This window comes from Ambystoma mexicanum, chromosome 13 (assembly GCF_040938575.1).
Source record: "Ambystoma mexicanum isolate Mex_15411 chromosome 13, UKY_AmexF1_1, whole genome shotgun sequence".
NCBI lineage: Eukaryota > Metazoa > Chordata > Amphibia > Caudata > Ambystomatidae > Ambystoma > Ambystoma mexicanum.
The window spans coordinates 547,482,506-547,496,359 of record NC_090938.1 but is presented as its reverse complement, the minus strand read 5'-3'; the positions used below and the strand labels follow the sequence as shown (position 1 = coordinate 547,496,359).

The 13,854-nt window shown below is 49.1% G+C and overlaps 1 protein-coding gene across 2 annotated transcripts in view; it reads right to left on the bottom strand.

Moving 5' to 3' along the window:
• ATXN7L3 (ataxin 7 like 3) overlaps positions 1-13,854 on the bottom strand; it is a 323,035-nt gene that overhangs the window by 224,490 nt on the left and 84,691 nt on the right. For both annotated transcript variants that reach the window (XM_069634310.1, XM_069634311.1), the window contains exons 2-3: positions 8,530-8,642; positions 7,313-7,445 (exon numbers count right to left, since the gene is read on the bottom strand). In XM_069634310.1, coding sequence (XP_069490411.1) covers positions 7,313-7,445; positions 8,530-8,580 — 184 coding nt within the window. In that variant the 5' untranslated portion in view covers positions 8,581-8,642. The remainder of the gene's footprint in view (positions 1-7,312; positions 7,446-8,529; positions 8,643-13,854) is intronic.

Sequence of the window (13,854 nt, the reverse complement as noted above, 5' to 3'; positions counted from 1 at the left end):
GGAGTGGCTCCAACCGTTGTTGGCCATGTTCAACGAGGCCTACGAGCGCGAAGAGCTACCGGAGACCGTGCGAGAAGCGGCGATTATCCCGCTCCTGAAGCCAGGCAAACCGGAGGCAGACTGCGGGTCGTATAGGCCCCTGTCGATGCTCAACCAGGATAGCAAGGCACTCACAGCGGCGCTCGCCAACAGGCTCAAGCGAGTTATTGACAGACTGATACACCCAGATCAAACAGGGTACGTCCCCGGCAGAAACATCACGGACAACCATAGGAGGCTACATCACATTATAGACCAAACGGGGGGAGACCCGAGTGAACTGGCCATCGTGTCGTTGGACGCGGTCAAGGCCTTTGACTCAGTCAGGTGGCCATGGCTGATAGCGACCCTGAGGGGGTTCGGGATGGGGCCGAGGTACATAAAATGGGTCAAGATGTTCTACAGCTCCCCAATCGCTAGGGTAAAAACAGGAGCCATAATTTCAGAAAAATGGCGATTGAGCAGAGGGACCAGACAGGGATGCCCATGGTCGCCCATGCTATACATTCTTGCGTTGGAACCGCTGCCAGTTTGCCTTAGGCAACAATACGGGGAGGTGGGGATCCAAACGGTGGGAAGCACACACTTGATATCGCTATAAGCCGATGATGTGCTCCTCTACCTGCGATTCCCGGAAGAGAACCTGCAATATGTCCTGAAGTGATGGAACGCTATGCCACCCTCTCGGGCATATCAGTGAACCCAGGATGTCCAGCGTGTTCCCCTTGGGGAGATACAGGGGCATCCCTCCAGATAAATTGCCCATTCTGTAGATATCCTGGCAGACCGAGACGTTCCGATACCTAGGCATAAACGTGTACCACAGTATAGAGGCAGAACATAAACACAACACGGAGAAAGCGGTTGAAGGCATCAGCAACAGCATGGCGTTTTGGTCCAGACTGCCCCTGGCCATGATGGGTAGGGCAGCCTTGCTTAAGATGGTTGTGCTTCCCAGACTGTTGCACTTTTTCGTGAATGTCCCATATCTGACCCCCAAATGCTTTTTTGTCAAACTTCACAGCATATGCAGGGGTTTCATATGGCACAACTCCAGGAACAGGGTGGCCCTTTGGAAATTACAAAACTTGTGTGAAAAGGGGGGTATCAACTTACCGAACTTTGAATTATATTACCTAGCGGGTCAGCTACTATACGTGGCCAGGTGGCTGTCAGAAAATGAGTCCGCGAAAGCCAGGCTTCTGCGAGGAGACTTGGCCCCTTATTTTCTCAGAGAGACAGTGTGGTTGCCCAAAACGAGAGTGGCAGGAAGAGAAGGTTGCTGGTGCTGGGCGGTCTGGCGTAGAGCTTGGCGAACGGTGGGGTCCGAGACCCGCTTTCTCCACAGGTCCCGCTGGTGGCGCTATGCGGGGGTGACCCCCAATTGATAAAAGGGGTTCACAGATACTGGGAACCGGTGGGCCTGGCCACCTTGGGAGACATATGGCAGGAAGGGGAGGCAGTAGGTTTCCAGAGGTTGATGGAGGAGACCGGAGTGCACAAAGGCCAACATATAACATACTCCAGAGTTATAAAAACGGGTGTGGGATAGGTGGCCTGAAACAAAACTGACAGAACAACCATAGAAATGATGTACGATGTCTCGGAGGGTGGGTACGAAATTTCCCGGAAATATGAGTTAATAAACATGAAGGCGGGAAGAGAACTGCTCCAGTTGAGGCACGATTGGGAGGACGAGGTGGGAGAACCCATGACAGACGGCCAATGGGACAGGGCCCAAAAGGTACCATAAGATGGTATCCCATAATGCGAGGCTACAGCAGATACAGCTATACGTCACCCACAGGGCGTACCTGACCCCCGGCAGGATAGCTAGGTTTGGAGATGTGGTGGGCGGACCTCCTGAAATGGGCGGATGCAGAATCGGTGGCCTGGTACGAAGCAGTCACTGGAGGGGGGGAGGAGGAGGTGGGCCCCCTGATAGCCTGAAGGCAAATGGTGGCTTCAATGAGAAACCCTCTCCAGGCCGATTGTGATACAGATGACATGGATAAGAGTATGACAGAAATACATGAAGAAGCCCAAGCGGATGGCACTGAGGGAATGGCTCAAGTTAATGGGGGGAGGACAGTAAAGTGGATTTATTAATGGAACCCTTTAATATTGTCTGCTAATGTCCTAAATAGTTGAAATGTTTGCAGTGTTTGTTTATTAAATAAAAATAAAAAATTGTTTACATTTTTTTTTCAAAATCCACGGATCTCCTCCAACAGGGCCATCATGCTTCTGCTCATTGCTTGGGAATCCATAGCTTCTAGCTGATCTGCCGCCTGCATAGTACACCTTTCCCTTGACGTCTCAGGAGTGTCAGAACCGTTGCAGGGATTTTGCCTAGTCCATCAGAGGGGGTGGGGGGGGACCTTCAGGACTGCCCCCTCCGTGCGGGGCAAGAATTCAAGAATTCATCCAGGAGGAAGGCCGCTACAGGCACCCCAGAGGCCCCAGAAGAGCCCCAAGGGAGCCTGCAAGAGAGACCTTCCAAAAATCCAGTCTCCAAAGCGCAATTGGAATGCAAAGATCTTGACTGGTCCAGGGTTCTCAGAGATGTTCAGACGGACCTCTGCTCTGCTAAACACAATGTAAGATACTCACTCCCCTTTCCTCACTATTCTGGTTTATGTTGGAGGGACCTGGGTCAAAGTCCAGTAGGAGGCCCCCAGTTTAGCCGTTCCGAAGTACTATAAGAACGTCAGCTATAGACAGTTTTTACAGAGGGAGGGGGTTCTCTGACCCATTCGAGCAAGCGCTACACAGTTCCCTACAGTTCACTCACAGATCAACTTCGCAAGCAGACCAGCTCCAAGGGCATGTGAGTGGTTAGGAATGGGCTGGAGGCCCTGACCAGAGTGGCGCAGAGAGAGATACTGCTGAGGCGCCCCCAATGCAAAGAACCAATGTCCCAGGTAAAGTGCCTCCCTCTGAGTTCAGAGATTAGAGTGGGGAGAATACGCTTGTGCAGGGGGAGAGAGGACCAAGGCTCACGCTCTGCATACAAAGAGCCCAGGGTTTCTGACGCATCCGGAAGGAAGCTCAAAGAAGGGACACAAACCAGGTAGTCTCCAGGTAGACAACATGAAGGGCCCACAATGGACTGGGCAGAGTATGTCACTCCATGGGCATGTGCTTCCCACCACTGTAACTAAGCTGGGGCCCTGGTGAGAGGAACAAGTGCCCTAGATCTGGGCCCCCTCTACCCCCGCTGTCAACAGAAACATCGAGGACCCGGGTGGAGACTCTCAGTGAGGGGGGGTGGGAGGAGGGGAAGGGAGCCCAATACAATAAGCTTCACTGCACTGGGGTGCAGACTACCACTCCGCTCCACATCGCTCCCAGGCTCCAGCCACGAGGCGCTATTCGCTACCCCAGCCCAGCCCCTGGGCTGGGGGGTGAGGGAATTCACTGCCACCGCCGCCCAGCCCAGCTCTACCAGGCGCACAGCCGCCGGGCGCCCTCCAGGACCAGCGGCCACCACTGGGATCCTGCGTCAGTGGAGGGGATATGCTTCAAGGATCTCTGGACCACAACAGCCGCCTCTTAAAGTTCAGGCTCCGACAAGCACTTCCGACGGTTCAGGCCAGTGCGGATCAGCGCACGCAGGGCCAGGAATATCCAGCAGCACAGTGAGTGAGAGCCCGGGTTCCGCCCGCCTCAAGAGCGCCACAGCCTCAATCAGGCCCCGGTCACCGATGCCCGAACCAAGCGAAGGGCTGCCTCAAGAGGGCAGAGGGGCTGGCGAGAGGGACGATCTTCTCAGTCTTCACAGGTGAAAGCAGCCGCCACAAATCCCAGCCACGCCAGCAGGGGGCACTCCCCACCCCCATCCCAAAGGCTCAACCGCCGCAGGTCTGTCGGCAGGAAACAGTCCACACACACCACTCCGGCAGCAAAACTAACAGGGTCAGATCTCGGGCTTCCCGGCACCTCTCGCCACCGGAGTACACTAGTCAGCTGCCTTGGGTGAGGGGAGGGGGGTGGAAAAAAAATAAAATAAATAAATCGCACACCCTCTGGGGGGGTCGGGGCACTTCTCCGTAAGGGGGACTCCGATCCCTTTTTTAGGTGCCCTGGGGAGGAGACTGCCAAAGATGCTTTAGCACATCTCAGCGCCCCCTGGTGGCTCTCCTGGATCCCCTTTTTATATTGTTCAGAGAATATTCTCCCTCAGGTGACTCACAGTTCACCCAGGATGCCCCTCAACGGGGCTCAGATCCTTTCTCCGTCACAATTAGTCTCCCTCAGCCGTGCTCGGACCAATTGTACCACGCATTAAATTATCAAAGACTCAAATGTGCACAGGATTTAGCTTGACCCGTTGCAGGACCACTTCGATCTCAAAATTCCACTTTCAATAGTTGCCAATTAGTTGGATACCCGACAGAGAACTTCGAGTGAGCACTCACTCTAACTACGGTATCTTATTTGGCCTCCCAATGTACAATCACTCCTCTGGTTTTCAATTATATTTGCATCATTCGTCACATACGTTTCACATGCTTTTCTCTTTAGATCTCTTCATATTGCTGCTTGCAACCTTGGTCTTAACACGGGCTGGTTTGGTATCAGTCTCTCCGACTCACCGGCTGGGCTGTCTTTACTGGCGCTGCTTTGTTGTAGGAGCCAAGGACAGTACCACCGCGGCAGTCACTCCTCCCCACCTTGGTTATCGACGCGGGAGAGCCCCAGGTACCTCTGACACATAATGCAGGTTTGTTCAGCTTTAGTTCCTGGCTCAGGTTTCTTCATTTCCAAGGTTCGCGAAAGTAACAGTCGGAAAAGGTTAAGGGCACGTCCCTCCTTGCAACCCTCTCTGGTCTTGTCATCTTTCTCCTTGTATTAAACTGCCATCTTGGAACCGCTGTTTTCCTCATATGCTTTGCCTGCTCAGAGTGTGCTTTCGTCCTCCACCTTTTATCCGTGAGAGGAAGTGTGATGGAAGCCAGGTGTGTGTGTAATGATCACCAATTACCTGACTTTGCCCGACCATTGTATTGGGACATGTAAGGTATACAGCTCTGGCGTTTTCGCTCACGTCCGTGAGACAGTGTTTGTGTCAGGAAAAGGGAAGGGTCGAGTTCCTAGGTATCCTACCTAGTACGATGGGGAAAAGGTGTTACAGCAAAGTGGATACCGCCTCTCACCTTCCAGTGTCCCACTTCCACTCCTCGAAGACCCCCCTCATCCAGGTGATCCTCCTGCACTGGTCCAACCCCAGGATCCGGATCCAAAAGCGATGGCCATGTCCTGGCCATGGCCACCTGGATGACAGATCTCCGGGGACTAGTGGGTGAGACACCTTCAGGTGTCTCACGGGAGTCTCTAAGAGACCCAAGTTCTTCAGGGTACCGGTCCATGAAATCAACAAAGCAGGACATCCTCTTCATTATTCTAATGAAATGTACAGGGGTCCACTTAGTGGGAGTTGGAAAAACTGAGGGGGTAGATGTGTGTTGAGAGGGTGTCTGGTCTCTGTGCTGCATAGCCCCTGTGAGTGTATCTGCAGGGGAGGAGGAACCAACATCCTGAGAACAGTGGGAAGGAGTCGCAAAGGCGTCAAGTATTTAGCTAATTTTGGCGGCTTTGTCTTTAGAAGGGTATCAGGGACATGTTTCTTTGCAAGTTCTTGCATTTCCGTAGACTTATGGAACGCTGATGTGCCTTTCCTTTCGGCACGTAAAAGGAGGGCCTTTTTATGCACAGTAGATGATGCAGTTGCAACGGGCGGACGGTAAAGGATAGAAAGAGAAACTCTATGAATAAACTTTAGATAATCAAAAGACATCAGCCTGAACGGAACTGCGCAACTTGCAACCAACCACGATGGCGGAAAGAAACAATCTGAGGGACCGCGACAGTTGATGGACCATGGGTACAGTAGACGTCACACTAGGGATAGTATTACTAACACGCTGAGTCAACGTACTTTTTTCGAGTTTCGAAAACAAATCTTGTAATACTCTGCGACTACCACTAGATGTCTGACTAGGCAGAGCATGCGAGCTAAGCAGATGGCAAACATTTTGTTTAGAAAATTTCATTTAGCAAGTCAAAAAGTTATTAGCAATACAATTTTGGGAGAAAATGGTTTTTGAAAAGCCTCTCAGCTGAAAAGCACCATGGGAGATGGCTATTTTTTCGGGGGAGCAGGCGGCCTTCCTCTTCCCCGTCAAATATTTTTTAAACTCCTGGATGGACTTACCCCAAACCTGGCCAGGAAGTCAAGTCAACGCTTTGTGCCCAAATTGTTTCTGATTTGGTCCAATATGATAAGAGTGGGGCAGAAGCCCTACCACCCTGGGTACCCAGGCCTTCCTGGAGGCCAACAGCTCCTTAAGGAACTATGGATCTTATATATAGGTTTAACAAGCTGGTGGTGGCGGTGGGGGTTTATATGGGGCCGCTTCGGCACCCACCAGGGCTTTTTTGAGTTTGCTATATAAGAGGTGAAAATAGGATTGCTTTGGGCAGGGCAAAAAAAAAATGTTGAATCAACATTAGTGATAAAGGCAAGGTGCTGAGTATGTATGGGAAGACTGGGCTACTGCTGCTGCTCTGAAGGTGACAAACGCAAGCCTTGTGTAGGAAAATACACAGAGGTTCAGAGGCTATTGGGGTTTCTCATTTTAAAAAGTTAATTGTTCTTGCTGTCCCTTCGCAAACCTCCACCACCAACTACACCTCCCCCAGATCGTTTGTTGGGACTGGCATGGCTTTTACGAATGCAAAGTTTAACAGAATGTTCTAGACCATGTTCACTGGAGTCTGTGTTTTGGTGTGTTGAAAAGCGCCAGGTCATGAAAATAAAACTAAATTGTGCCTACATTATGGCTCTACAGAAGGGAGGGAGGAGCGACAAATAGCAAGATCCGATTGTCTGAGAACTGATACGGATATATGTGCTGCTTTCTTTTCTTTGTTTACCAAAAAATATTTGAAGGAGAAAAAGAAAATTATATACAGATGCCAAAATCACTTGCACGGCCTGGCATTTCAGAGAGGTCCTCAAGCACATTAAGCGTTCTGAATAAAACTATTAATTTCCTAAAACTAAAAGGGCAGAACAGAGAACCACAATCAAGCACTACTCACATTTCTGTGTGGTCAGCAATCCACGTGTACCAATTCATCATGTGGATTTTCTAGAAAATAGACACTTTGTGCCCTGCAAAACTACCAAGGTATGCGTGTTTCTACTAGAATGCTGAACAATCAACAGGCATAGAATATTATACACTGCTCCAGAGAGCATACTTACCAAAATCCTTCATGCTGCCAGGATCGGTGTCATCTAGAAAAAAGTATCCACACTTGGCTGCGCGGTGGGCCTCGAAACACAGCCCGAGACAAGAGTCCTCAATCAGCTCTGTGTATATCTCGTGAGCAATGGCCTAACAAAAAAGAGGACAGGTGTCATGGCTGCCATATACAGAGATGCTAGAATGTGTAGGAACAGCCAGCAGCTGCAGAAATGAACATGGAAAAACGTGAATCTTAAGGGCTCATTTCTAGTCTCCATTCACTGCACTTCTCTTTTGCGACTCGTAGCATTCTCTTGGATGACCAGTCTTTAAAAAGTAACGGTGCGCTGATGGTGGGGGGAGAGGGGAAGGGGAGTATAGGAACCAAAAAAAAAGCTTGCTGGATTACATACTCTTGGGGATTCATCACAGCCCTAAAGATATGTAATTTGTTTCTGCTGCACTGGAGGCATGCCTTTAATCGCCATCAGTGAGGCGTATTGGGAAGTCACTTGGGTAGCCATGCCTATGGAAGGAACACATTCCATCATTTCCAACCACCGAGGTAATATCATTCAACTAACAGTAGCTGAATTGTTATTCAAAGTGGCAGACTATCCTAGTGGTGAATCATAGGCAAAACACTAAAGCATTCAATGTTGGCACCTTTGATGGCTCAAGACAAACAAATCAAGTCAAGAGGAACCATAAGACAACTCTTGTTTCATAGTACTTGGGTGCTAAGCAGACTTATTGGATGGTTTGGTTAGCCGGTTACTTGGACTTTCCCCACTACGTCCCCATTCCACACCTGTGACCACTTACTCATAACTTGTTCAGCTAGAATAGTTAAATCCGAAAAACCCAGAAGGCTGACCGACACAGGACATGAATCAACTAGGGAGTGGTCCAGAAAGGGAGTCTAAGTAACAGGAGCCATCTGTTTAAAGACAGCCGTGAAAAAAACAGCAATGGCTGTTAAAACATTCCACCAGAGAATAAGGCCCACAATCATGTTTACATGAACCGATACTAGAGGGTGTAGACACATTGCACATTTCGTCCAGTGTCAGAAAAACGACAAACACGGAATGAGTCTCTGTCGAAAAGGGCTCACATGTCACTTGGATTAAGTCACATGGGGGTCTCCAGAACAAGGTCAGTCGCTAGTAAAGCACCTAAGAAAGTACTGCAGGGACCCAGACCTCTCAATTAACATACACGCTTCACTTACTTCCAGCTTGCTGTTATCTAGGCCAGAGAGAGACATTTCTTCCATTTTCATTTGTAAACACTAGTGGTAAAGAAGCCGGTGAAGGACATGGCAACGACCAGGATTCAAATCCACTGTAAAAAAAGAGAAACAAGTTTCCAGTTGAAAGAAAACTGCTTTGAAAGGAAAGCAAATAACCAAGCAAGGACATACCAGGAGTCAAAAGTACTTTAACAGTGGGAGAGAAGTGAAGTGTGCCCTTCACTTAAAGCATGTGCCTGATAACTAGATTATGCTTGTAGCATACAAAAAAAAAAAAGACAGTCCACAGGAGGTGCTACTGGGCTATCAGATCCGCTACAGAGCTATATATCATGGACTTGCAGGGCACATGGGTAATATTTTATATACTGGACTTGTGGGGTCCATTTATAAAGCTGAAGCTAATCAATTTACTGGGATCCTAAAACATATTACCAAAGAGTTGAATTGCTGTATCCATGGAGGCCAATGGATATGATTTACCTAATGTGTACAAAATGGTGTATGTATACCCAGGGTGTTGAATTCCCAGTAGCACTGTATGTACTAGGTCTTCCAAGTTCCCCATTTATGCATCTCCCCGAAACTCCTATGCAAGAAGCCGCGGGCCCCGCTCTCGTGAGTTCGGTTGTGCTTAATTGGTTAGTTTTCCCACCAAAAATAAATGTAGCAACCCCAAATGTGAAAAAGCCCTGCACAAAAATCCTAGACCGATGTATGTAATGTGCTGTGGACCCGGGTGATGCTGCTGGAACAGATACACTGCACCAAAGTAGCTCTTAAATGTGTAGTTCTTAGTCCAACTTTTCGGAGACTGTATTTCAGGTATCTTAGTGGCACTGCAGGCCAACAAACCGGAAAATTTTAAATACTTACACCACAATTACACATGAATATTGGAGAACAGAATGCGCGTGCCACCATAAACTCTGAACCTACTTGCATGCCAGACAGGATGGTGCACACATTGTTATCGCGATTGTCTCTGCCAGTGGACTAACTTTGCTGAAAATGTTGGGGGGGACATGACATCTGAAGAAAAGTTGCCCAAGTCAAATGAATGGGAACAAAATGGTGTGCATTGAAAGTGGGGGGGGGGGGGACAAACACCCCTGTCCCCCCTAAAATTACGCCCATGCTTCAACAAAGGTTTCGCTCACAGGACAACAAGCCTGTAATTTGCAAATGTTCCAAGTAACAGCAACCCAGACAGACAAGGGTTTTTTTTATAAAAAAATAAATGAAAAATAAAGGTTTGGCGGGGGCGCTACTGAGCAACAGCAAATATGGCTGCGCCTTGAGCTCCCAGCCCGGTAACAACCTGGGGTTAATTAATCCTGTCCACTACCTGCTGTGACGGCTGGCAGGCAACTGTCTTGGTGGTCGCCGAGTCTCGGCGGGATTAAAGATTTCGGCACGGATGTGGCGCCCTGTGAATTTTCAAGGGGCGTAGGTAATTCCTGGCTGGGCGCGGCTACTGGGTTGCGGAAACGCGACCTCCCGGCTTGATGGAGGCCTGTTGACAGTGGGCGCGGGGTGTGTGAAGCAGGACTTTCGCTAGGATTTGGCGTGAGAGGATAGAGTCTGGTGTGCCCTGCAGCTCCTGATGGCTCTGCGCTTCCATCGGTGAGGAGTGGGAGACTCCTGGCGTTTCTTCAGCGCCGGTAGGAATCCGGACTTAGCATCCTTTCGCCCGTGAGGTCGGGCTGATTCTCTTGCGGTCCCAGGGGACCCGAGCTGCTGTTATTGGCATCCTCCGACACAGCGAGCCAGCCTGTGCATATATGTATGGGGGATGGCTCCTGCGGCACATCTGCTGTTATGATGCTCCTGATTGATGTGACAGACCGAGCCTGTGTTGGCCTGCGTCGAGCATCCTGCAGGCCTTGCTCCAATACCTAGCATACTGTTGCCAGCATGGTAACCGTACTACTGGCACTGACGTACTGGCCACTTGCCCCCCTTGTATAGCCAATGAAGAGACTGATACTTTATCAATTGTTTTTTTTTGTTCTTGGTGCACCAACATATATCCGTGGTGTGCCCTGCTGGCAGCCCTAAATAACTGGCGTTATCTTTGTAGCCGCCTGTGCTGGGTCTCAGGTACTGCTCCTTTTCTGCCCTTTGGACGGCTCCCCTACTAATTCCATACAGCACTGGGAATCCTTCCCGGCTCCATGTTTGGCCTCAAGGATGATGAAGCAGGGGAGTTGCTAGGTCTGGAAAAGACCCGGGGCTAAGCTGATGTCGGAACTGTTGGGACTGGGGGCTAGCTAGTCTTTTGGCTGTAGCTCCTGAGATTCTATCCGGGGCTACAACCAAAAGATCAGGGGCTATAGGCTCCCCACCCCCCCCCCCTCCCTAGCAACGCCCCTGTGATGAAGGGAGCTGGTAAAAAGCCTGGTCTGATGGACTCTTTGCTAGCACTCCCAGTAGGGAAGTGGACAGTACTCCAGCCATGGAAGCGGCCCCAGTGTGTGGCATGTCACCACCTGCAGGTATTGAACCTCTGATGGTGGAGATGGAGGTTGGAGTCACCTCAGTAAACACCAAACTGGATGACATCGTTCTCCGGTCCAGATTAGGTGCAGAGTGGGCGCATAACTGAGACTGAGATTGAGACTCAGGTCGGCAATCTGGAGGACACAGTTGAATCTCACGATCAATTACTGAAAGGAAGCAAGAAGGAACTGACTGCTGCACAGGCAAAGTGTCAAGATTTGAAATCGTGGTCTCGCCGTAATAATCTTCACATAGTTGGTGTGCCTGAGAGTGCAGTGGGAGGCCCATGAAGCAGTTTGTGAAGCATCTACTGAAATCTCTTTGAGGATGCACATTTCTTGGTAGAATGCGCCCATCGGGAAGTGGCCCGGCTCCAAGGCCAGGCACACGATTATTGTGCGACTGCTGAAATGTCGCGATACAGATCAAATTTTCTATTTATCCAGAGAGCAAGGCTCGTTACAATTTGCCTCCAGTACCATCTGCATCTAGCCAGACTTTTATGCTGGGGTCCAGGCAGCCAGAAGGTCATATGACCTAGTGAAGCGCATGCTGCCCAAGCAGCAAATTCAATATGCCATTCTCTTTCCATCCAAGTTGTGCATACAGCATGTTCTTCGAAAGTCCTGGGGACGCTATATTGAGGCAACAATTCCTCTTCCTGTATGGCAGGCCTTCAATGATACATGACGTGCCCCTACATTATCACTGGCTATGTCTCCTACTAGGGTTGGACCGCAAACTAGCTAGTTGCTGCAGTTTCTTCTTCTATGCTCATTTAGGGTCGTTTGGGGAGACTGAGGGTGGGGGAGTGGGGTTGAACAGGGGAGTACATTTTAAAAGCTTGACAGACGCAATGTGTATTGCAATGTGACAAGATGTTCTGACGTGGGAGGTGCAATGTGAATTGCGACCATCTATGGTGGGTCATGATAATACTGGGGTGGGGGAACTGGTACCTTTTCTCACGTGGAATGTGGATGGAGTGAGCAACCCGATCAAGGCAATGAGGCTGCTGGCCTATATTACCAGACATCAGCCCAACATCCTCTGGCTGTAAGAGACACATACACTGGGAAATAAAAATGAGGCATTTGCCTTAAAATGGGGCAGCCAAAGGTACTATACTAATTATTTGTCGCAGGGGAGCGATGTACTTACCCTCATACAAAAAACAATCAGGGAACCTGATAGTATAGTGCACCTTTTGTGGGTATGGGCCCTACTGTCAAGTACTACATATTTTGTATCACAAGAACAAACATAGGCAATGTTTCTTTTTTTGTAGAATGAGCGTTTCAACAACAAGCACTGAATGTGTCCGCTAGCACTATCCCTAGTAAGAAGCACACCCTATCCCTGTAGGGTGGTGCTATCCCTAAGCCAGTGCTGGTGCGCCGCCTATCTAATAGGAAAGAGCAGAGAGAAACTATCCCCGTCTCTACAATGTGTAGCGTTCAACAGGATTAAAAAAGGGTTGCCGAGCCAGATCCGTTTATAGTATGGACATTTCGTGGAGAAAGCATTTCCTTATGGCTATGTGCCGTTTTATTTATTAACCCCCAGAGAAGTGTGTGTACACACCGTGCAGATCATTTGGTGGAGTGTGGCTCAAGTTACATGGAAAAATTAAAGGAACGGTTTCATATTGTCAAAAAGATCAATTCAAAAAGGAACCAGAAGGCTGTTGTATTGGTTGTCCGTAGCTCTAGTTCCAGTTTTTGTTCTGGTCCGACCACTATGGTCAGACAATTATCACTGATTATATGTCAGTAAAACCGACATAGAAGTTTTAGTTAGCGTATACCGTATCCCCAAATTCCTTCAGGGATAGCGTACAAAGGAAGGATCGAGCAGTTTCAATGACTTATTGGGTGTAGTCCTCTTCTTCAGGACCTGTGGTTTTTTTAAGGTGTGCTATCAATCACGATGTCCATCAGATAGGATGGGGCGTCTATGTCCGACCTCAGGCCCCAGCTTATACATCTCCAAGTGTGCTAGAGGAGCAGTCCTTTCATTGATGATCCGTCTCCCTGTAACTTCTGCGTTGCAGATGTTGACGTCGGTGGAGTGCCTTGCTGGATCGAAGATTCCTTCTGCCGCGGCTCGACTTGTGCGTACCGACAAAACACGGGTTGCTAAGCCTTACTCTCATACACCATTCAATCCAATTCCAGGTCACCAAAAAATTTGTAATGACCCCCTGTTATTTGAGAATTTGGGGGAAGATCTACGGTAAAGATGTGGGATTAGTCAATACCTATGCGCCCAACATTGAGGATCCAACCTTTTACAGCGCTGTGTTTGATATATTGGTGAGGGCAGCAAACTTCCCTCCATCTAGGGTGGTGACTTTAAAACAATTCTACATTACAATAACGACAGATTTTCCACAACCCTGCGTTCATTGTCTACCACAGCTCAAGCGCTCACCCAAATCATACACCATTTGCAGCTCTGTGATGTTTGGCAGTGTCTACATCCTGGTGGGAGGGAGTACACCTTTTATTCTCCTGTTCATCACATGCTGTCCAGGACAGAGTTTTGGCTCCTCTCCTCTGAGCTGGTATCGAATGTACGGCAGTGTCAGATCTTACCATGCACATTGTCTGACCACGCTCCCGTAGTATTGACTATAGTCCTAGATTAGCAGCCGAGGCCCCATCCGGTGTGGAGAATGTCACCGTCCATGTTACTGGACCTGGGGCCAGTTGCCACCCTGCAGGAGAAAATTGTTGAATTATTTAAAATCAAAGTCAGTTTCCTTGCATTCCAGTGTGGGAAACATTTAAAGTATAGATT